Source organism: Humulus lupulus, chromosome 7 (genome assembly GCF_963169125.1).
Source record: "Humulus lupulus chromosome 7, drHumLupu1.1, whole genome shotgun sequence".
NCBI lineage: Eukaryota > Viridiplantae > Streptophyta > Magnoliopsida > Rosales > Cannabaceae > Humulus > Humulus lupulus.
Window position 1 is genome coordinate 17,805,632 of NC_084799.1, and position 25,078 is coordinate 17,830,709.

General features: G+C 36.1%; 1 protein-coding gene across 2 annotated transcripts; it reads left to right on the forward strand.

The window, feature by feature from the left end:
* The first annotated feature begins 12,581 nt into the window (after nucleotides 1–12,581).
* On the forward strand, nucleotides 12,582–24,720 carry LOC133790832 (bifunctional 3-dehydroquinate dehydratase/shikimate dehydrogenase, chloroplastic-like). Of its 2 annotated transcripts, none has more exons than XM_062228626.1 (11): nucleotides 12,582–12,709; nucleotides 12,998–13,230; nucleotides 13,534–13,639; nucleotides 14,910–15,128; nucleotides 15,375–15,721; nucleotides 16,098–16,161; nucleotides 16,281–16,389; nucleotides 16,479–16,622; nucleotides 16,773–16,921; nucleotides 17,039–17,201; nucleotides 24,453–24,719. In XM_062228626.1, exons 1-11 carry the CDS (start codon nucleotides 12,689–12,691, stop codon nucleotides 24,494–24,496), a joined length of 1,599 nt encoding a protein of 532 aa, XP_062084610.1. In that variant the 5' UTR covers nucleotides 12,582–12,688; the 3' UTR covers nucleotides 24,497–24,719. The 2 variants fall into 2 exon arrangements, with proteins under 2 accessions (XP_062084610.1, XP_062084611.1); XM_062228627.1 differs by having other exon boundaries at nucleotides 12,692–12,822; nucleotides 24,453–24,720.
* The last annotated feature ends 358 nt before the right edge of the window (nucleotides 24,721–25,078 follow it).

Below are 25,078 nucleotides of genomic sequence, written 5' to 3' on the forward strand. Positions count from 1 at the left end.
TCTTACAAGGGGCGAACAGGAATACGGGAGCACATCTTGGAAGATTATGCTCGAACCATTTCAAGGTCACCTTTGGATGGTTGGACCGAAAGCTTATGCACACAACTTAAAAGATTATGCTCGAACCATTTCGAGGTCAAAAAGAGTTGGAGACATCTCAAAGTTTTGACTATTTGTTTGACCCTTGAATGAAACTTGTTAGCCCATGCATCCACACATGGGGCGAACAGGATATATCGAAGGCATTCCGAGGAAAAGCATGTAATCTTTGTTGATAAGATTTCGATCTTATCGATACGCATTATCAAGATACGTTCTAAGTTGACTTGAAAAAGTTGTCTTTGAAATAACTTGTACATGATGCGAACACGTGGAACAATCAAAGTTCAAAGAGATCAAATGAGCTTGTTAGCACGAGCTTGACTATGTAACGAGTCTGGATTAACCATCACAAATAAATCGATATAAGAATAAAGTTGGAATTCTAGATTTACCAACAATATTCATAAATCGATACAGTTTGAATTTTTTGCAAAATAGTTTCAACCTCGCAACCTTGAAACCATACTCAAGGATGAGGAAAAGTTACTATCACTAAGCAAGAAATAGCTAGACTAACGAGACTACATGAACAGAACACTAACTGCTCACACACAAGTAGATTGGAACATGTTCTCACTTGTTTACACATCTACATAGAGAAAGCAAGAAGAAAGAATTTCAAGGCTCACCTCGGAGTCATGACCACACCAACCCAAAGATGAGCATGTTCGCCTAGCTATGTATATTCCATTTCCATTCGTTTATGATATACATAGAAAATGAATAGGAATAAAGAGTAATCCTACTCGCTTATGGTATGGAGACATATTCTGTTCGACAGCCACAAGCAAAGTGTATTCGTTCGTGTGCCTTAACAAGGAACCAACTAATATTTCAACTATGTGCGTTTACCTTTGGTACTAACAGACTAATGGAGTAAGGGAAATAAGGAACCTATTCACCCGAGATTACTTCCAAGATACGAACAAGGATAAAAAATGGCAAAAGCATGCTTTAAAAACTCTATTAGCATTATCTCTATATCACTCCATCTCCGATCTGAGACTTTTCGCCAGCTCAGGGTTTACTGAGCTAATTTCCTATTAAGGAGACAAGAGAAGAGTCGGCCCCACGATGTTAGGATAATAAATGGAGATGCTCCTCAGATATCAACTCGTGAGCCGAACCCTAAAGACAAGCCTTAAGGGGGTATTCTGGTCGCCTACCCGGTGTAACCAAACCTGCTAAGGGTATGAACAAAGATCCCTTCTCAGAGGGATCACTGTAAAATATTGCTTTATAAAGTGATTGTGATTAGGAAATAAGATAACCTCAAATCCTGATTATAATCATGAAAGAGGAAAACTTTGAATTCTGACCGTTATCGGAAAAGAAGATATCCTCGAATCTTGATTATAATCATGAAAGAGGATAACTTTGAATTTCTCACTATAAAACTAGCCCGAACCCGAGGAGAAAATAATCCAAGACTTGTAACTTGGTTACTTGGGGGGCATATAGGTGTTGGATATAACCATACCATGAACTCGGAAAAAATATATACATCTTTTAAATAAAAAAGTTGTCTCGAACTTTTTGAAAAATGTCAAAGTATAGAGATAACCGAGCATAAAAGGAAAAATATTACAATTTTTTTGTGCAACAGAATTTTGAGTAATATTCTAACCTATCATGCTTCTATGAATAAAGGAGTATGAGTTTCGAGCAGTTACAAGCTCATCGTACTTATATGTTTAAATAAGTATGAATAGTGAATGTGACAATAAACAAAACAAGTAGACGTACTTGAAAGTTTAAATAACGCAATCAAGCTTTGAAAAATTCAAGTTAGTATAAAAGTGAAATTTGGAAATAAAAAAACTGAGCTAGAACAATAACTCATATTATCAAAGATGATTCCAAATAAAACTTAATAAACTAACAAGAAAAAATCAAAGTTATAAAATCATGGTCCTAACCAGGAATAAGGCCTGAATACTAAATGTTATCCCAAAAATTGGAGATCGATGACGTGGCAATAGAGGTGACAAGAGGCAGTACATGGTCTGTAAAAAGACACATTAAATAGTCAATAAATACATTGACTCCTCAGAGTTTTGATAAAGTGACCCGGTAGACTGATGAAGAGTTTTGACTGCATGAGAGGTGTCATCACCAAGCCAAGTGCACCCGAGGAGAGTACTTGGGCTAGGGTGTGCCCGGTCAGACTTTGGTACGAGGAGCACTCCAAAGGTATGGTCGGACTTTGGTCCAAGGAGTACTCCAAGGTGGAGTGGTCAGACCTTGGTCCGAGGAGAGCCCAAGGGTGGTGGTCGGATCTTGGTCCGAAGAGAGGAGAGTGCCATGTTAGAGGAGAGATATGGCATGCTAGAGGAGAGTGCCATGTTAGGCGAGAGGAGTGCATGTCCTACCAGCATGCACATGTCCTACCACCATGCACATGTCCTACCAGCAATTGCATGTCCTACTAGCAAGTGTATGTCCTACCAGCACTTGTATATGTCCAGCATGCATGTGTCCGACCAGCACTTGCATGGGTGGTCAGTAGGAGATATGGGTCGACCAGATAGAGGAGGACTAAGTCAAGATTCCCAGAAACGGCTTCAACAAGAACAGGTCTTGGCACGCGCGGGAATCTCTCATTCTTCCCACAAATTGGGGGTTTTGTTACATTTTGAATGTTTTTTGTAATTTAAATGTAATAAATATAATAAAATATCCCGATTCTTGGGGATATCAGATGTATGATCCTATGCCTATAAATACATGGCTTATGAGATCAGAAAGGGGCTTCTTCTTCTTTGGAGACTTTATGGGTCTGGGCTTTCTAGAGAGAGAAAGTGTTTGTATCGAGAAAAATTCTTGTATTCTTGTAATCTGTACTGAAGAAACTCAGTTGGCTCAGTCCATTTGATCTTGAGTACTGATCTATAAATCACAACTCTAAGTGGATTAGGCTATTACCAACATATTGGGGCTGAACCACTATAAAAATTGCTGTGTTATTTACTTTCTGTTAAAAAAACCGTCTGTGTCGTTTTATTTCTCTTGAAGGTTTGTCGTTTTTGACGTTCTCACGTCGTTGGCTAAAAACACAGTCAACACTAACAGGTAGCTATTAAGCAAATATTTAAACTTGGCTGAACCAGGTTCAAAGCGAGTGATACACAAACTCGGAAGCATTCTCAGAAAAGAGGATAAATTTGAACTTTGATCAAGGATAACTTCAAATTCTGGTAGTTTAGAAGATAACCTCATAACCTAATTGTTAATAGGAAAGAGGACAACTTTTAAACCACGATCGATCACTACTAAAGGACAATCTCCAATTCTGGTCGCCTACCAGTTTGAGGAAAAACCTTTTATGACATGTTCGCATAGCATAGCTTGTTCAACTATGTTTATATACATGAAATGAACAAAACGATTATGTTAGCCTATGGTGACGAAAAATGAATTATGCTAAAAAGTGATCAAGGACCGAGACTCCTCAATCACTTAGGGGCATATTGGGTATAAGAATGCACTAGATAAGGTAATTTTTTTTACAAATTTTTCCAAAAAAAAGTGTTATGTTCGTTCTACCCAAAAAGATAAAAATGGGCTTGCTCGTATCCTGTTCGTTGTACCTGCAAAGGAAAATTGTGTCTACTCTCCTGATCCTAAAGGTGAGACAAACACAAACCATGAAAAGAGAAAAAGCAGATATAAAAACCCCCAAGTTGTTCTCACCATTTGCAAAAGGAAAACTAGTATGTTCGCTGGTACATGTAAAAAACCTATGTTCGCATCATACACAAAAGGCAAACTAGTATGTGTAGGAAAAAACTTATACAGGATCTTTATTTATTTTCATGTATATCTAATATTAAACAAATTAATACGAGATAGCCTAAAACATGTTTCTAAAATTGAATTCAAAGAGAAACAAATAATATAATACTTACAGTATACGCAGCGGAATTAAGAGTCCTTCCTTCAGTTTCTCTAACTCTTGTATCCTTTCTGTCGCAGAGTATTATCAAGAAACTGAACCGATCTTCTATTTTCTTCACGATCTTCCAATGTATCCTTAGAACCACCTAGACTAGTGTGGGCAATTCTCAACACATGAGATAGATATAGAGAGAAGAAGAGAAAATAACAAAGAGGTTTAGAAAAGGACTTGTGTTTAGAGAGAATATAAAACTATCAGAAAATCTGACTTGTGACTTATCTGTCGTCTCAGAAATCTTCTTTCTAAGCACTCCTTTTATAGACTCAATTAGGCCATTTAATTTAATTAAAAAATCATCAAAATAACAGCCATTTTGAAGCCCTAGGTCGAAATTATCATGGGCTATAGGCCCGTGAAATTTCTCATTTGATTATAAGCCCATTGGACTTAAAATCAAGGCATGTATTATTTTCTATTGATTTAATTAATTAAATAATTATTTAAATCCTTTATCAAATTAATTATTTATAATTTAAACCTTGATTTAAATTTATTTATTAATTTAGATACCAATTTATCTTAATTAATAAATCTTCCTTAATTTCTCTTTTCTTCTCAAAATTACACAACTCTGTGAAACTATCCAAAATTGACTTGGTCAACTTTGATAATTCTAATTGATAATTAAATCAATTAATTGAGACTATCTAGATGATTTTATCCAAGGTACAATGGGGACCATGGGCCTATGAAATCAAGCTCCAATAAGTGATCATAAATCTAACAAATAAATTTACTAACTTATTAATTCCTCGTGACTCCACTATAGACTCGGAATTGCACTCTTGAATTCATAGAACGCTCTATAACAAATATAGATACGCTATTAATTATCCATTGTTACAACCATAATTGTCACTCAATCCTCTATAGACGGTCTACAATGAGATAGGACTAAAATACCGTTTTACCCCTCATTGTATTTTATCCTTAAAACACTTAGTTCCTTGTAAATGATATTTCAGTAAACTAATTTAATTACTGAAATGAGATCTCTATCATTTATAACCTTGAACCAAACTAAAAGGAAACCATCGTTTCACTTCTTCATCAGAAGCTATAGATGTTCATATCTATGATTAACACTCCCACTCAATTATACTACCGAGTTCCCAAGATGTAAGTATGGGCTAGTCCGTAGGGTAAGCTGGTAACGAACAAGTCAAAGAACTCAAATAATACAATCAGTTAGAATACTAACCACTCAGAATTGAGATTGAATTGACCTATGGTCAACTATATGTTATGACTAGAATAGATAATAACGGTATGTTTACTTATCTTATCAACTGTCAATATCGGTCCTGTCCGATGTAACAAATACATCCGATCTTATCTACTTTGCCAATGTTCTGGAAAGAACATAACACTGTAATGTGTAAGTAGATCATATCGTAGATTGGCAAGTCAGTGTAAATCCGGTGCACTGACTAATCTTAGGACTAACTTATTTTTGAACATATAATCATATTTATATTCCACTGTGATTACGTCACTATAAATAAGATTAGCTATATGCTCGGGATTTAATAGAAGTTTATATTAAACAAATAATCATGAAAATAAAACATGTGAGCAAAGTGATTGACCAAGTCAAAAAATAATTTCTATTCTTTTATTGATAATAAAATGAGATTACAAAGAATTTGGGTTTTAATTAGGGCATAAAACCCCAACAGTATGCCCGTGCTAAGAACAAAAGGCAAAATGGTTTGTTCTTTGGCATGCAAGTACATACTACAACAGAACATAAAGAATCAAGAGCATGCAAGTACACACTACAATAGAAAATAAAGAATCAAGAGTATGCAAGTGCAAAATACTCCAACATGAGGTGCACTAGAGACTAAGCTATCAGGACTCTGGCTCAAGGGTCTGGTCACCCGAGGTAGCTAACGGGTTAACACAAGTGCTGGTAGCGAGATATTCAGGCCTTGAAACATCACCATCCCTCGATTGTACTAAAGAGGTGCGAACAGAAGAGTTTTCTTCATCAACAAGTCTCTGTTCGCAAGCCTCTAGTAGGGACTTCTCTTCGCCATTCAGAAATGTTAAATCAATACTGCGGTTATGTTTCTAGACCTGAAAGAACATGTTATTTAAGATCTCTCCTTCTTCTTCAAGGGTTTGAAGGCGATCAGCTTCCGCGTCAGCTTTAAGTTGCTCAACCTCAACAGCATGAGACTTCTGAAGATGATCAATCTCAGCCTTTAGTTGATTGATCTCGGTACAAGAAGAGCATTTGAGTTGCTCGAGTGTTCCTCTCACTACGAACAGTGTCTATCTCAGACATAAGGGCATGACATGTATCTTCCTTATCCTTCTTCAACTGCTCGATAGATTCAAATAGGTTGGTCAAGGTGGTCATTGTCTGCGAAGGATAAAAAGAGATCAATACAAAAAATCAAGTGGAAAGATAACAAGTACAATAATAAAAGAAGAACCATACCTGAACAGTGTTGGCAATAGAATGGCGAACAATCTCGCTAGGGACGCAAACTCTAGAGAAAGACCATTCTGCATGTATCTGGTCACTCTGAATAACCTCCTAAAGTTTGGGGACCATCATTTGAGCACAAGAAGGTAGTGTGGGAGATAAGGACCTGGTCGTGGGAACCACACTGGCAGTCGTCGCAGGAGCTAGCAGTGTAACCCCATCCAAAGGTCGACTCTGGCTTGAACGAATAGAAGAAGACTCTGCAAGGGTCCCCTTATCCTTGTTCGCTAACTGCTTCCTCCTCTTGTTATCCCTTGCACCTACAACCTCAGGGCCACCGAACAAAGCTCGAGCATTCATGTCTCCTCCCGAAAGAAAAACTGGTCAAATAAGATGCAAAAAATATATAGCATTCATAATGCAGTTAAGAGAAAATAGTGGACCAGAAAGACTATTAGTAAAAATTTCCTCTTGAAAGTATTCATCTAACCAATGAGAGAGGGACAGTTCCTCATTTTTAAGGGATAGACCAAGGCCTCCCACATTGCTAAAAGGTTCAAAAGGGAGAGGCACTTGCGATAGGTCAAACTTAGAACAATTGGGCAACCTAGAAAAAAGACTGCTTGGAGAAGAACAAGCATCAGAAACCTCAAAATGAACTGACTCAGTCTCGTCACGAACAACAATAACCTCCTCTGATCGCCTCTCATGTATAAACTCTCGAACCTCAGAAAAGGGAGCGTAGTCAAATCTAGAGGCGGCGACAGATGATCCAATGACTACTATGGTTCGAGTAGATCAACCAATCATAAATTATTATCATTGATGAGGAAAGACACATTCTTATACTTGTCATCCCATCAACGTAACTAAGAAAGGCGCTCTCGCATCTCAGAAATTGGAGTTGGTCGTCTATAACAACATGAAACATCAAAGTATGTGAACGGAGTGAGCATACAGAGAAGGATGTGAACAGACAACCTTATCAAAGGAAAACGACCAGACACTTACCAATATCACAGAATGACCTATGCTTGGACTTGATGACATTGGTAAAAAAATATTAACTAGAGTAGCGACTAGGGTTGAAGACACCACTCCTGAGGACTTCTCCACCAGAATAACTACACAAGTGGTAGAATCCTTCATAACCTGATACACGGTTGTACTTGATATTGAACAAGTAGTGAACCTCCAAAGCATTAGGAGGAGGCCAATCTAACACTCTATACAAAATATGCACTAGTGCCAATAATCTGTAACTGTAACACCCTGGTTACACAGAACAGTTACGGTGAACCGGAAATTTGACTCGCTACCCGAGTCCTCTGGTTAAAAAAGTGCTTCTAAGCGTTATTAACAGGCTAAGGTGAAAAACCAATAGAAAGGAAATGATATATTCTATTTAATACATAAAACTGTTCATGGGCCCATCCAAAAACATTTACAAGTTATTTACAACTCAAAATGACCATTATTGTTTCAAATTTACGAACCCCGCCGACCTAAGGGACAAAATAGGGTAAACCCCCTAGTTCCTCTGAGAACTCCTTGGTCGTGGTGGTCAAGCGGTCGCATATGTACACATTACCACCTAAGCTCTCCACTCAAGGATGGGTGAGCTTTTCTTTCCCTTTACCTGCACCACATAGCACCCATGAGCCAAGGCCCAGCAAGAAAACACAATATAGCATGATATAATATCAACATTGATCATAATAATCATTCAGGACTATCAGTCCAAAATAAAGGAGTGACAATTAGAAAAGTCACTGAGGTGGGTACAGCTCCCTTTAGCCATGTGACGATAGGGTCACCGGGGCTTAACAGATAAGTGAACCTTTCACTAGCTTAAACATGTTAGGTGCATGATGACTAGTCGCCAACATAACCTACCTCATGACCATAGAGTCATAACCATGGAACTTTGTTCCCTAGCCATGTGACAAGCAGTCACCTAGGCCTTAGGCCCTGGCTCTGAGTAACTAGTCCTAGACTAGCCAAGCGCTTATAAGATTCATCGACCTTAGGGTCGGTCCAGCATTAATGGCTTAGAGTCATTCAACGCTGCTATTGATTAGATCTAATCTTCATTCGGCCCTGCGTTCAGGACGCTTATGCTGTTTCTGACTCTTAGGTCAGTGATTCGCGACTAGTGCCGTCCCTGACTAATCAGTGTCATACACAAGTAAACAACATCCGCTAGCATTTAATATGCAATCAATTCCCACATTTATCAACCAACATGCCTCAACAACAATCATGCATGTCATATACACAGGGTGCAGTTTTCTTACCTCTGATTCGAGCGAGAATGAATAAAAGAATGACCCCTGAGAACAATCTGACTTTTAGTCCTTTAGCGGTCACCTAGTCATAACCAAATATAGGACACCATCAATAAAATGATTAACAAAGGTTCCCAAACCAAGATCTAGCCTTCGGGACATCAATCCCCATTAATCCGGGTAGTAGGAACAATCCTGAGGCCTAAAACCAAGTTCCCGAGGTCAAAACACTCAAACGGGCTCAAAACCAACCAAGGGCTGCGACCTTAGCTCCCTGAGCCGCGGCCCCCAGCCACTCCAGGAGCAAGGGACGCGGCGCCCAGCAAGGCCAAATCGCTCCACTAGCTTCTTCGAGCTAGGGTCGCGGCGCCCAAGAACAGGCTCGCGGCCCCCAACCCAGAACCATCCCAAACTCGGTTTCCATCATCCCAAACCCTCCAAAAACATCCCTAAACACTTCCAAATCCACAAATCAAAGTTCCCAAGCTTCCCAATGATCTAATACCATCAAATCCCGAGGCTCAAACGAACCAAAAACTCAACGATTCACAAAAGCCCATCCGAAGCTTAGAAACACTAAAAACTCAAAACTTAAAACTTAGATTACCTTTGATTGGGTTGTTTCTCGTCAAATCCTTCAGTCAAGAAGCTTCTAATCTTTCCTAGGATCGCTATGCCTTGATCCTCGCTTGATTCCGACTCCTAGAACTCAAGATTTCTTCGAAAATGCCTCAAATGGTAAAATGAACTAACGGGAAGAGAACGAGAGGTTTTCTAACATTCGGTTCTATCTGACAAGCTACTTCAAGCTTAAGTAACCTCAAATAAAACCTAGTGCTCGGGACCCCAAAAACCTCCCCGGGAACATTATAGTCAAAACTCCCAGAATTTCCTCCTAATCTCAATAACTCCCAATTTATCATCAAATAACATTCTCATTACTCAGTATCCCAATAAAAGACCCATGTTATGACAAAACCACTAATTCACAATATAAGACCGTCTCATGCCGAATAGCTCAAATATATCTTCATAATAATGGGATCTCATCCATAATTCACAATATGATCCAAAATACACAAATATGCCCTCAACGGGCCAAATTACCAAAACACCCTAATAATCAAATGTGGACCCACATGCATGCATATAACATCATATTATAATATAATTCACATAAACATGCATATTATCAGTTAATGGCATAATAAAACAATTATGGCCCTCCCGGCCTACTAATCCAGCCATTAAACCGCATTAGGGATTTCGAGACATTACAGTAACTGTTCGGCGTCAGTTGGAATGGGGCTATTCCAAAATAGTCACATATTTCCACAAAGTACGAATGAAGCGACAGGAAGGCACCTGCTTGGCAATGCATGGGACTCCAAGCGATATACCTGTTTGGTGGGGAGCCTACTTGCTCATCATTAACATTGACTCTAAGTCCGAGTTCGTTGATAAGTCCATACTTATATATTAAATGGGACAAGTCACTTGTAGAAAAGATGGATCTCGGTATTACAAAACCATCCAAGCTAAAGATTTCTCCAAGCTCTTTTTCGGTATAGTCGACATTTTTCCTGTTCCTTAACGCTCTTGATTTCTTGGGGGGCATGGACTTGGTCCAAGATCAGAGATCTTTTGAAAGCTCTGTTCTTAAGGTAAGAATTTTCTTATTCCTAAAAAAGAAAGGCTTTTTCTTAAGTTAAGCAAATAGGGACGAACAAATCCCTATATATTTCGAAGAATGAGGCCTAACTGGATTGTGAAAGAATCTGGACTCCTCGAAGACCAAGCAAACCAAGTACCTGAAAAGGAAAGGAAAAAGTAAGATTATGTTCGCAGATACACATATGAGGCCTGTTCGCCCATACAGTGTACAAATAGGGCGAATAGAACCAAAAAGAAGGAAAGCGAGGAAAATAATGTTCGCTTATTCATATAATGAGCGAACAAAGCCCCCAAAAAACACATGAAAAGAACAGTTGGGTAGTCTTCATAGAAAAGTTTTAATGTTGGCATATTAACTAGTCATGTTAAGGAACTGTTCAGCTGAAATGAAGCAAACGATGGTGAAATATGTGTAAGTAAATTGTTCTATTCGTTTCCCACAGTAAATACGAGCCTCAGAAAACCACTTGTTCTATGTATAAGAAATTAACGAGGATGAGGTTGGAGACGTCATAAATTAACGAGGTCAAGGTTGGAGATGGCATACAAACCCATTGGGATTCGTGTTTGTTGGTTATGTATACAAAGGGCATATGTTCGTTTTTATTCACAAAAGCCACCAGTACCTGTTCGTTACAACTACATTGTATTTGTTTGTTCGTTTGCGACTCCATTCATGGTGGATAGAACTAGACAAGTGAGACCTATTCGTTTTCTTGCTCATTTATATGAAACTTGTTTGTACCCAAGACTATATTAAAAGAATTCAATATGTTCGGGTGCAGCATATATCATATCACCTACACTTATCTAATGAAAACATAGAGTAATTGTTCGCATACATTAGAAGCTAAGGGACTCCGCTTATATATGTGTGCAACGGATTGAATAGGGCATTAAGGCAGAATAGAAGCTACACGCTCAAGCTTTCAGTATGTAAGGACCTATTCGCCTGTATATGATCATTTATACTTAGAAAAACTTGTTCGTGTGCTTGAGTGCATACAAACAAAAAAAAAAATCTTTATTTATGCATGCTACTGACACAAAGGAGAGGCAACAACTCCACACGCAGAAACATGTCTTTGAAACAAGCGAGATTAATTTTTGCTTAGAAAGAAGTTAGACACTTACCCACGGTGAATGTTGACTACTAACGAAAATGGAGTAGTAAAGTGAGCCCAAGGTTACGGTACCTTTGAGCAGCTTGAACTTATGGCCCTAAAAATATAAAGCTTGAAGCTAAGCATCAACAAATATGCTCAAATCCAATTGTATAAAGGTGATGAAATGTTTACCCACACGCAAAACTACATTACTCCGGTGACGTTGGGGTAAAGTTACACTCGGCAAAAGTAATATGTCCTTATTTTTTTTTTTTTTTTCAGTATATAAAGACTACCTCCAATGCAATATACAAATTTTGTGCCAAATTTAGTACAAAAAATAAATTAATGTTATATTTGGCTCATTGCAATTGTACTCCAATGCACAAAATACAAATTAACACAAAAAAAAATCAATAATACATTTAATATTTATTGAAAATATAATTTTTTATTATCCAAATTATGTACTCTAAAAAATTTATCATTAAAAAATAATAATAATATATGATTATTAATTAATTATCAACTATTCAATTATAATAATTAGTGACAATATATTAAATAAAATAATAGTATTTATTAATATGTCAAATTTGACCGATATTATATTTTTGGTCAAAATTAATACAATTTTTAACATTTTTTTTAATAACATTAAAGTTATATATTTTTTTTTTGTATGATGAGCTAAATATATTGTTCCACCAACTTTTTGGCACTACATTCCAATTGCTCTGTTTACTAAAAATTACGTTCATAAATGCCTGAGCGAGGGTCGTTGTACATGTTCCACCGAACCAGTCTCGAAAGTTGTCCTCTTCTACTAAGTTGCACGAAAAGACAGTTTTGCGCCTTTTCTTTTCCTTTTTCCCACGTCTCTTCATTTTATTATACAATTTTCTAAAAAGAAAGCAGCTAACGGTCGCAGCCAAAGAGACCATGTCTCCCCCGCCACTATACATATAGATACAGTTATAAATATATATATTCAATGAGTCAATACCCACCAACCCCGGGCTTTTTTTTTATTCCTTCATTTTGACCAAACCCACTTCAAATTTAATTAAGCTCCCTTTGTTGGCCACTTCTCCATCTCAAACCTCAAATTAGCCAGAAAATAATGACTTTCGGCGGCTTCTCGGTAAAACTTATTCTGGGCACTTCGTTTTTTTCTTTCTTTCTCTTATTTGTTATTTTTTGTGCGATGGATTCAATGTAAGAAAATGGGAAAAGTGTTGGGTTAATGATTCAAAGGTTCGCTTTTTTTTTTTGTTTGCTTTCATCTCCAACTTCGATATCAATCTTGAGATGGCCAATTCAAGTTTTCGGATTATTTACTTGAAAATGGCTCATAAGTTGATTTGCATTTGCTATAAACTTGTGTGTTTGTGTTTTTTTGTTGAGTTGGGATGTTGTTATTTTTATCTAGATGGGTACTTCGGAACTCGAAGTTGGCCATGGAGTTCGGAGAAATTCGACTCTTGTTTGCGTACCTATAATGGCAGAATCAGTTGACGAGATGCTCGATCAAATGCGGAAGGCAAATGAATTGGGTGCTGACCTTGTTGAGATTCGGATTGACTTCTTGAACAACTTCAGTCCAAGACAAGATCTTGAAATCTTAATTAAGCAGTCTCCTCTGCCCGCTCTTATTACTTATAGGTACTAATGAATAATGATAATGCATCTTGTTTACTTGTTCCATGGAATCATCGAGTATATCTCATCAAGTTTTTAGCTATTCCGTTTACCAGTTTGCTTAGAAATGAAGACAACGTCTAATAAAATATTATAGTTTAACTCGTTTGATTTATTTTGTTTATATGTTTAGTACTCACTTTAAACTTGCTTAAGTAACTTATTCGAGTATTTTTATAGTGGCGAGTCCTGAAAGATTTGATTTTCAAAATGTGCATATGTTGAAGTTATTTTGAAACATCTGTTTATGTATCGTGCATCTTTTAGACCAGTATGGGAGGGTGGTCAGTATAAAGGCGATGAGATCAAGCGGAGAGAAGCACTGCTTATGGCCCTGGAAGTTGGGGCTGATTATATTGACATTGAACTTAAGGTTTAATCTCTACTTCCATTGTTTGTCTCTGTGCTACCTAGTCTTTTCTGAAACTTTTTTTCTTACTACCATTGTAGTTTATTTACTCTACTTTTTAAGGAAAATGCAAGGCATATTATAGGATGCAGGAATAATTCTGTCGTTTATAGTTCAATTGGACCTCCTTTAGTAAGTAGGATAAATTTTTGTCTACCTTATGACATAAATGAATACAGATTTGGTGGGACAAAATTATCACAAGTTTATCAATGAGACTAAATTATATAATGCTAAGTGGATAAATTAAGTGGTTGAATTAATCTTTCCAGTATATTCTTTCACTACATAAGCAAAACAATTGATTAAAGTAAATCAAACCAGCCCATTCTTGCATTACTTTTCAAACTTGACTGCCGTTTGTGTTTTCTTTAAGTGACATGTGGCAGTCATTAAGGAGTAATTAAGCTTCACGGAAGATAATGAAGCCCTTGTGAGTTCGCCTAGAGCTCCTCGGGAGGAAAACCTCTCCCCGTGTTGACCATGCAATACCTACGAAGAAGTATGTCCCGAGCAGGACTAAGTCTCGAGGACTACAGCTAGGACATCCTCTGTGTCCTCTCCATTCAAGTCTTCCAAGCCTGCGAGAATTGTTCTCCGGGCTTGGAGTAGAGTGTCAGGTGTCAAGTGTTGGACCACAAGAAGTTGTCTCACATTTCACTGGTACCCAAGTCATGGTGTTGAGTCTGTACAAGCGACAAACAGGATGTCTCCCGACGTCGTCTGACATGAGAAAATGTGCAACTACCCCCTGACACTATCAAGGACGTGCTACCCCAAAAAGTTATGGGCTGTAACCTCGTAAATGGACCCACTACTATACGCCTGGGCCCACCAACTCCTTAACTAAGGGAATGTATATTTATTATTCATTAATACCTCATTAAGGAAGAATGTTTGTAATAAATCCTTAATAAGAAAATTGATTGTCCTCAACCATCTATAATAGGGTTAGGACACACATTATAAAGCATCTGATCCCCACTTTTTGTATTCGGAGCATTGCTAAAACACTGCCTGAACTCCATAAAAGCTCGAGACCTCCAAGCTTTTCAAATCCTAATACAAGTGATTTGTGGACTAACTTGAACCACGTAAAAATCTGTGTTCTTTACTGCATTTCTTTAAGCCTCTGTTTAATTAGTTGATAACAAAAAAGGCAGTAAACTGACTTTAATGTACAGTTATTAAATTCTAACAAACTGACCAAGCCCTTCGATTTTTCTTCTTGTAGGTAGCTCATGAGTTCTTCAATTTCATTCAAGGGAAGAAGCCAGAGAAGGGATTAATAATTGTTTCATCACATAACTATGAAAATACACCTTCTGTTGAGGAAATTGGCGATCTTGTAGCCAAAATACAGGCAACTACGGCTGATATAGTGAAGATTGCAACAACTGCTCAGGACATCACTGACTCTGCGCGTATATTTCAAGTACTTGTTCATTGTGAAGTAAGTAACTGAAGGATCCCTGTGCATGTTTTTATATTGCAGTTCATCTAATTTGATGTTTGATTCTAACAAAGGAAAAAAAATGTACTTGATACAAACCAATTTACATAATTTGTTTAATATGAATAGACTGCTCTTAATATGCCTCCTTTCAAAGCAATTCTCCCAACAACTTCATGATTTTTTCGTTTGGCATATTGTACATGTTTTGTACAGTTTGAATAAAATATCAACTATATATTGCAGCTGCCCTTTATAGGACTTGTTATGAAAGAGAAGGGTTTGATCTCACGCATACTCAGTGCAAAATTTGGTGGATATCTCACTTTTGGCTCACTGGAGGCTGGAGTGGTTTCAGCTCCTGGGCAACCAACTATAAAAGATTTATTGGATTTGTACAACTTCAGGCAAATAGGGCCTGATACCAAAGTGCATGGTGTGATTGGAAATCCTATTGGTCACAGCAAAAGTCCTCATCTTTATAATGCGGCCTTCAAATCTGTTGGATTTAACGGAATTTATATTCCTTTGTTGGTTGATAGCGTCGAAAATTTTCTTAACACCTACTCTTCTCCTGATTTCGTTGGATACAGGTATAATCCTACCTTACAAGCTTATAAAGTTATGCCATTAACCATGTTGGAGTTTGTTGTTTGTTTGTAAAAGCTTGATATTTTCTTATCACTGAAATCTTATACATTACTCGTGTTGGAAGAGTAATTAAGAAGTGCAAACATTTAGAGGCCAGTTCAAGTCGTCAGAAATGTATGCATTTCATTGAAAATGTCAAAAGACTTAAAATTATAAAGTTACAGCTTTCATGAATTACAACAAAAAAGATCAGATTTTATTGGCGAATTCATAGGTAAAAGGAGTAGGAAGACGCTAACATTATTTATCTCAACAACATGACCTGAAATCTCCAACCATCTTCTTTGAAAATGGAATAATCTAGTTTTTGTGATACAGTTACACAATTCCCCACAAAGAGAATGGGCTTAAATGTTGTGATGAAGTTGATCCAGTTGCCAAGGTACGGTCTTTATTTGAAATTTGTATTGGAATGACAAACTGTGAGATTTTGGAATGCCCTTATCATATGAAAGTCTTCGTACAAACTTACTGAGCAGCCTAACCAATTTTACCTTACAGGCAATAGGAGCTATTAGTTGCATGATCAGAAGACCGACTGATGGGAACTTGATTGGCTATAATGTAGATTATCTTGGAGCAATTGCAGCTATTGAGGATGGACTAAGAGGTGTCCAATGCATTCTAAAAACTATACAAGATTTTAAATGAGCTCTATTACTTTGTAAGTTCTAATACCTACTGAACTTTTCTGTACAGAATTAAAAAGCACAAATGGCTTATCTGGTTCTCCCTTAGCCGGTAAGCTGTTTGTGGTCATAGGAGCTGGTGGTGCTGGAAAGGCACTTGCTTATGGTGGAAAAGAAAAGGGAGCAAGAGTTGTAATTGCCAATCGCACATACGGTACTAAGAGTCCTTTTTATAATATCCACTTATGATGGCTGTGATTATGATTTTTTATAGAATGAAAAAACTGAAACTTGTTGTAAAATATAAGGTATGGTAAACAATGATTTATTGATTATTGTCCCTATTTTTTTCATTGGCTGCTAGACAAAGCCAAAAAACTTGCAAGTAAAGTTGGAGGTGAAGCTATCACCCTTGCAGAATTAGAAAATTTTCATCCAGAAGACGACATGATTCTTGCGAACGCCACATCTGTTGGAATGAAACCAATGATTGATGACACTCTCATACCAAAGGTTTGCTTTCCTGTGCAATTGATTCATTACAATCCATGTCTTACATTTAAGTGGAGTTTTGTTCAAGTACTTTGACAAAGAAGAAGAAAGTTGACATATTTAGTTTTCTTATGGCAGAAAGCTTTAAAACACTACTCTTTGGTATTTGATGCCATTTACACTCCAAAATTGACAAGACTCTTAAGAGAAGCACAAGAGTCTGGAGCTGCTGTTGTCTATGGGACAGAAATGTTCATTAATCAAGCATTTGTACAGTTTGAAAAATTTACTGGCTTTCCTGGTAAGTTTTCCTTCAACATAAATAAATAAATAAATATTTCAAGATTAGTTTTTACACATAAGTTTGTTCCACTTATTCAGCTTCTTGGTTGTTTCTTTTGTTGGAAAAATTATATTTTATATATAATAAATAGCCAATTTAGGCTAATGTGTGAATGGAAAATTGATGCATTAAATGTGGTCCATTGATAGTTGCTAATAAATGCAGATTTGGTCAAGGATGTAATTACCGTAATAATGGTGAATATTCTGATTGATATCAGAAATTATAGTAAAAATTGTGATTGATCAATATCACTAATTTTGTGGGATTTTTGGCATTATTTCCCTTGTGTCCACACTTGGTATTCCACCCCATATGAAGCCTATAAAATGAGGCTTCACCTTTCATTCTAAAACACCAACAAAAAGAGTCACTCACTAAAAAGTTCTCTTGTTTTCTTCTTCTTTGTTTTTCGTAAGTCTTAAGGTGATAGAGTGAATGTATTAATCCGAGTTCGCTGGAGTAGTGAAAGTGGTGTATTCCTCTACTCGTTAGTCGTTGTATCCTGGGAAGTGGTTGCTCACGTATGCTCTAACACCAATCAGGTAGAGGGGGCAAATCTGCTTTAAGGAAAGCGTATTTTACGTGCCTCGGCTTTCTTTTCACTTATCAGTTTTATAATTTATTATTTTGTATTTATTTTTTCTGTTCTTCAATTAATAATATATTATTATGTTTGTTAATTTTCTCCATTCTCTTTATTTAAATTTCTAACAATCTTAAAGCAGACTTTAACTCATTTGGAGAAGACGAACATATTGAAGGGCGGAAAATATTTCAGATTTTTTTTGTTTTGCCATTCAATCAGTGTTGATTAGATTTCTTTATATATGTTTTCACTGTTTTTTTACACTGCCAATTTTGTTTATGTATGTATATCTTGTCTACTATATATTTGCACCTGGCAAAGTTAATTATTTTAATTTTGATATTTACAATACATTGTATATATTCAGTTTATTTTCCACATTTATTAATCTTGCATATTTTGATTAACATGTACAGTATATATACATAATATATGTATTTTATTCACTTATTTCATTATTTTATGCATGTTAATTAATAATATATATGGAAACATGTATACTTAGTATGTATAATTTTTTATTTTCTTCAACTCAATGACATCGATTATTTAGTATGTTTAGTATTTGATTTTTTATATTGGTATGCATAAGTGTATTTATATTTTTTTTGTCCTTTATATATATATATATGCATAGTGGTATGTACTCTTTTTTTTATACAGATATATTTCTTGGGATACATATATATATACCTTATATATACACATAAAATTATATATATATATAATGAATATATATTTCTTGGTATATATATATACCTTACATAGATATACAATCATATATATATATATATGTATATAATTGAATTTTTTTTAATGCATGTTATTGCTATCATTACCATCATATATGAGTTATTGATTTATTTTGTCTTACAAAATATAAATTTTAGTTAATAAACACATTAATTTATTTATTCTATTGCCATTCTGCATTAAACTAATTCCGTTACGAGAATTATGATACAAATATTGATAAATTTGAAATTCTATAAGCCATTATACTATATTATACACATATGCATGAAATTCTATATCTACAGTTACATATATATGTTCACATATATATATATTTGTTCGCTGCCTTAAACTGCAATATCCATGTATTTATATTTGTTTATATATTAAACATATTATGCATGCTATATTTACATATTATGTTTAATGGATATATAGTTTCCATATGCAAATTTATATTGTTTTACGATATAAATTTATATGTATTTATTTCTCCAAGTATTATGTAACCAATCAGATATGGCTGAAAATATGGATGTCATTGCTACTGGAAGCATTGAAGGATCTCCCGAACTCCAGCTTCAACCACCAAGGACCAATCTAAGGGTCAGGCTGTGCAAGTTTCGATACCATTGGTACCAACGGTCTCAACGGTTCCTGTGAACCATAATGAGAAACCGGATAAGTTCACTGGGGTGAACTTCAAAACGTGGCAGCAGAAAATGCTTTTCTATCTGACAACATTGAATCTTGCGAGATTCATAAAAGAGGATCCTCCCTTTATTGGAGAGGATGAGATAGATGTGCAAACTCAGCAAGCAATTGACGCTTGGAAGCACGCTGAATTCCTATGTAGGAATTATCTTCTGAATGGCTTATCTGACACTCTGTATGGTGTGTACAGTGTGAAGAAAACAGCCAAAGAATTGTGGAACTCTTTGGACCACAAATATAAGGCTGAAGATGTTGGCACCAAGAAATTCTTGGTTGGTCAATTCTTGAACTTCAAGATGGTAGACTCCAAGAATGTGATAAGCCAAGTGCAAGAGCTTCAATTGATCATCCATGGGATCCATGCTGAAGGAATGGTTTTGAGTGAATCATTCCAAGTAGCTGCAATTATTGAGAAGCTACCCCCTGCATGGAAAGACTTCAAGAACTATTTGAAGCACAAGCGAAAGGAAATGAGTGTTGAAGATCTCATTCTCAGACTTCGCGTTGAAGAGGATAATCAAGGTAATGAGAAGCGAACCTTGAATCCTAATGCTGCCAAGGCAAACTTGATGGAGCATGATAGAGGCTCAAAGGGGAAGAATCCTAAGCACAAGCAAGGGCCCAAGTTGGGACCGAAAGGTAGAATTGCAAAGAAGCCAAAGTTCCAAGGGAAGTGCTTTAACTGTGGCAAGATGGGACATAAATCATCTAAGTGCAAATTGCGCAAGAAGAAAGGAAATGAGACCTATATGGTGGACGCGATATCCCAAGAGGTCGCTGAATTAGACTTATGTGCCGTGGTCTCTGAAGTCAACCTGGTGGATGTGAATCCAAAGGAATGGTGGCTCAACACTGGAGCTACTCGTCATATATGTGCAAACAAGTCAGCATTCTCTGATCTGACTACACTGGAAAATGGAGAGAAGCTCTACATGGGCAACTCGACAACCTCTAAGATAAAAGGGGAAGGAACTGTGTTCTTGAAGATGACGTCTGGAAAGAATGTCAAGCTGCAAAATGTACTGTATGTGCCTGACATTCGTAGGAATCTGATATCTGGAACTCTACTGAGTGTACATGGGTTCAAGATGGTGTTTGAATCTCAGAAAATTGTACTCACTAAAGCGGGTGTTCCTATTGGGAAGGGTTATGTAAAAGAGGGCATGTGGAAGATGAATGTAATGGCTATTAAGCCAAATGCTGTTATTGATAATAATAAAGCTAGTATTTCTTCTGTTTACCTTCTTGAGTCTTCAAATTTATGGCATGGTAGATTAGGTCATGTTAATTATAATTCTTTGCGTAGATTAATTAACTTGAATCACATACCCACGTTCAATATTGATTCAAAACATAAGTGTGAAACTTGTGTAGAAGCGAAATTAACCAGGTCATCGTTCAAAACAGTTGAAAGAGACACTGAACCCCTTGATTTAATTCACAGTGATATTTGTGATTTAAAATTTGTTCAAACAAGAGGTGGTAACAAATACTTTATTACTTTTATTGATGATAGTACAAAGAATTGTTATGTGTACTTGCTAAAAAGCAAAGATGAGGCTATAGAGAACTTTACTCTCTATAAGCAAGAGGTTGAAAATCAACTTAATAAGAAAATTAAGATGATAAGAAGTGATCGTGGTGGTGAATATGTAGAACCATTTAGTGAACTTTGTGCACAAAATGGAATCATTCACGAGGTAACACCACCTTATTCTCCTGAATCCAATGGAGTGGCAGAACGAAAAAATCGCACTTTAAAAGAGATGATGAATGCCATGTTATTAAGTTCTGGATTACCGCAGAACATGTGGGGTGAAGCTATTTTGTCGGCTAATTATCTTTTAAATAAGATTTCCCGAAAGAAAGATCAAAAGACACCATATGAATTATGGAAAGGTAGACAACCTTTATACAAATACTTAAAAGTGTGGGGATGTCTGGCTAAGGTGATTGCACCATTGCCAAAAAGAATGAAAATAGGTCCAAAAATAGTAGAATGTATTTTTCATTGGTTATGCACAAAATAACAATGCATATTGATTTCTTGTACATGAGTCTAAAAACCCGGGCATTCACAAGAATACGATAATGGAATCAAAGAATGCATCATTCTTTGAACATGTATTTCCTTGCAAAGATAATGGGGTTGGACCAAGCTCTTCTAAGCGAACATCTGAAACGATGGATGATCAAGAACAAGAAGAGGAAACTGATGAAGTCCAAGTAGAGCCAAGGCGAAGCAAAATGGCAATGATAGAAAATTCTTTTGGATCAGATTTTCTAATTTATATGATAAAGGCAGAACCTCGAACATATAAAGAAGGTGTGAGCTCTATTGAAGGTCCTATTTGGAAGGAAGCCATAAGGAGTGAAATTGATTCCATCCTGCAATATCATACTTGGGAACTAGTTGACCTCCTCCTGGATGTAAACCTTTAGGTTCCAAGTGGATTTTCAAAAGAAAAATTAAAACAGATGGAACAATTGATAAGTGCAAGGCCCGATTGGTAATAAAAGGTTACAAACAACAAGAAGGCTATGACTACTTTGATACTTATTCTCCGATGACGAGAATAAATTCTATCAGGATGATTTTGGCAATTGCTACGTTGCGAAATCTAGAAGTCCATCAAATGGATGTAAAAACTGCCTTTCTAAATGGAGATCTTGGTGAAGAAATATACATGGAACAACCCGAGGGTTTTGTAGTTCCAGAGAAAGAAAGGAAAGTTTGCAAACTTGTTAAGTCACTGGATGGACTTAAGCAAGCACCAAAGCAATGGCACGAAAAATTTGATAGTGTCATGATGACAAATGGATTTAAAATCAATGAGTGTGACAAATGTGTGTATATCAAAACCACAAACGAGGGATACATCATTCTATGTTTGTATGTAGATGACATACTCATTGTTGGAAGCAACCAACGAATGGTTAAATCCACCAAAACAATGTTAAACTCAAGGTTTGACATGAAGGATATGGGACTGGATGATGTAATTTTAGGGATAAAAATTATAAGGACGACAGATGGACTCAGTTTGAGTCAGTCACACTATGTGGACAAGATACTTGACAAATTCGGTAAAGATGATTCTGGAATTTCCAAAACACCAATCGATACAAGTCAGCATCTATTCAAGAATAATGGTGAAAGTGTGTCCCAAGTAGAATATGCTAGAGTAATAGGAAGTCTAATGTACTTGATGAGTTGTACTAGACCAGACATTGCCTATACTATAAGTACTTTGAGTCGATTCACGAGTAATCCAAGTGTTGAACACTGGAAAGCAATTGCAAGGGTACTTAGGTACTTAAGGTATACTCGTGACTATGGGTTAAACTACACCAGAGATCCAGCTGTGCTTGAAGGATACACTGATGCAAGTTGGATATCTGATATTCATAACTCAAAAGGTACTAGTGGATATGTCTTCACTCTAGGTGGTGCAGCGGTTTCATGGAAATCTTCGAAACAAACTGTAATCACTAGGTCTACAATGGCATCTGAGTTTGTTGCTCTGGATAAATGTAGTGAAGAGGCAGAATGGCTACGTAATTTCCTAGAGGATATTCCAGATTGGCCTAAACCTGTGCCTGCAATATGTATATATTGTGATAATCAAGCAACAATTGGCAGAGCAAAGAATGTTCTATATAACGGTAAGTCAAGACATATACGTCGACGACATAATACCATTAGACAATTGATCTCAACTGGAGTTATCTCAATTGACTATGTGAAGTCAAAAGATAATATTGCGGATCCGCTAACCAAAGGGTTAAATAGAGATCAAGTTGAAAAGACATCTGAAGGAATGGGACTTAAGCCCAGAAGAAATAAGGTAGATATAAAGGAAAACCCAACCTAGTTGATTGGAGATCCCAAGATCTAGGTTCAATGGGACAACCTAATTATATAAACCTTGTAAGATCACTGTGGGGACTAACCCTACCCATTCTGTTGATGAAACAGTGATTCCCGTTGTGGAAAAAGGATAAGCATTAAGCTTTTAATGACTCTTATGCGTCGGAAATCCGAACGGGGCAATGCGAGATTGTTCTTAATTAAGAGGTCACCTATGTGAGAGAGAAGTGGGGCCGCTTCAAAGGAGAATTGTGGGGGCTAAATTCTCTAAAACCTCTCGCAGAACCAGGCGGATGTTCATGGCCAAAATGAACATAATCATGAGAACCGATATAATGCCAGGAAGATATCTGTGTGAGATATATCATCATTTACATCAACAGCAGACAGTTCAAAGACATCGTGTCCACTAATCAGCTAGTAAGGTAAATATATTTTCACAAGGGAAGGTTCAAAGGTTAACACCCACCTATCCTATGTAGGTATCTACCGTAGAATTCTATCACGGTGTTGAGTCGAGTCGAGTCTTATCAATTCATTTTGAGTCTTTTCTCTGTGTATTCCTTATCGTTGATCAATTTCATTCATGTGGGGGATTGTTGGAAAAATTATATTTTATATATAATAAATAGCTAATTTAGGCTAATGTGTGAATGGAAAATTGATGCCTTAAATGTGGTCCATTGATAGCTGCTAATAAATGCAGATTTGGTCAAGGATGTAATCACCGTAATAATGGTGAATATTCTGATTGATATCAGAAATTATGGTAAAAATTGTGATTGATCAATAACACTAATTTTGTGGGATTTTTGGCATTAATTCCCTTGTGTCCACACTTGGTATTCCAGCCCATATGAAACCTATAAAAGGAGGCTTCACCTTTCATTCTAAAACACCAACAAAAAGAGTCACTCACTAAAAAGCTCTCTTGTCTTCTTCTTCTTTATTTTTCGTAAGTCTTAAGGTGATAGAGTGAAGGTATTAATCCGAGTTCGCTGGAGTAGTGAAAGTGGTGTATTCCTCTACTCGTTAGTCGTTGTATCCTAGGAAATGGTTGCTCACGTATGCTCTAATACCAATCAGGTAGAGGGGGCAAATCTGCTTTAAAGAAAGCGTATTTTACATGCCTTGGCTTTCTTTTCACTTATCAGTTTTATAATTTATTATTTTGTATTTATTTTTTCTGTTCTTCAATTAATAATATATTATTATGTTTGTTAATTTTCTTCATTCTCTTTATTTAAATTTCTAACATCTTTTGCCATAAATGTAAATTGATTCTTGTTTGTCTTTGCAGCACCAAAGCAACTGATGTGGGATGTCTTGGCAAGAAACACATAAGGATTTTATTTATTTATGTTGCAAAATCCAAGTTCAGGATTCTTATTATTGTAGGTTTCTTAATTTTAAAAAAAAATAAAAATCACTGTTGTCGAAAGGTGTATTGTATTATAAGTACCCCATTTAGTTCAATAGATAAAATTTATTTAAACCTTAATCAAATCTAGAATTGAATTTGAGGTATTTTTCCCCCTTCTTTTTTCTAAAAATTATAAAATAATGGTACTTATTATAAAACTAGCTTCCCTTCTCGTATAAAAGTACATAAATATATTTTGTCAACAAAAAAATAATAATAAATATATAAATTGATTTTGCAATATTTTTATTTTAATTCAAGGCTGTATTTAATGTTTTAATATTTTATTTCCATTTCTTTTCATAATAATTATAATTGAGTTCACCGTGTATATTTTTAATTTCTCGTTTTGATAAGAATGTGTTTCTTTTCTTTTTTAATTGATAAGAACGTGCTTCCTTTGCTTTTGTTTTCGTCTTTTTAATTCTTATCGTTGTTTTTTATTTAGTGTTGCTTTATTACAGGACAGCTATTGTTATCTTCATGAAAGAATAATAATAATA

Bases quoted from the DNA above. Each gene is read 5' to 3' on its own strand.
- LOC133790832 (XM_062228626.1), top strand. From the start codon at position 12,689: ATGACTTTCGGCGGCTTCTCG. The intron at 12,710-12,997 runs GTAAAACTTATT...ATTTTTATCTAG, and splicing joins TGACTTTCGGCGGCTTCTCG to ATGGGTACTTCGGAACTCGA. The intron at 13,640-14,909 runs GTTTAATCTCTA...TTCTTCTTGTAG, and splicing joins ATATTGACATTGAACTTAAG to GTAGCTCATGAGTTCTTCAA.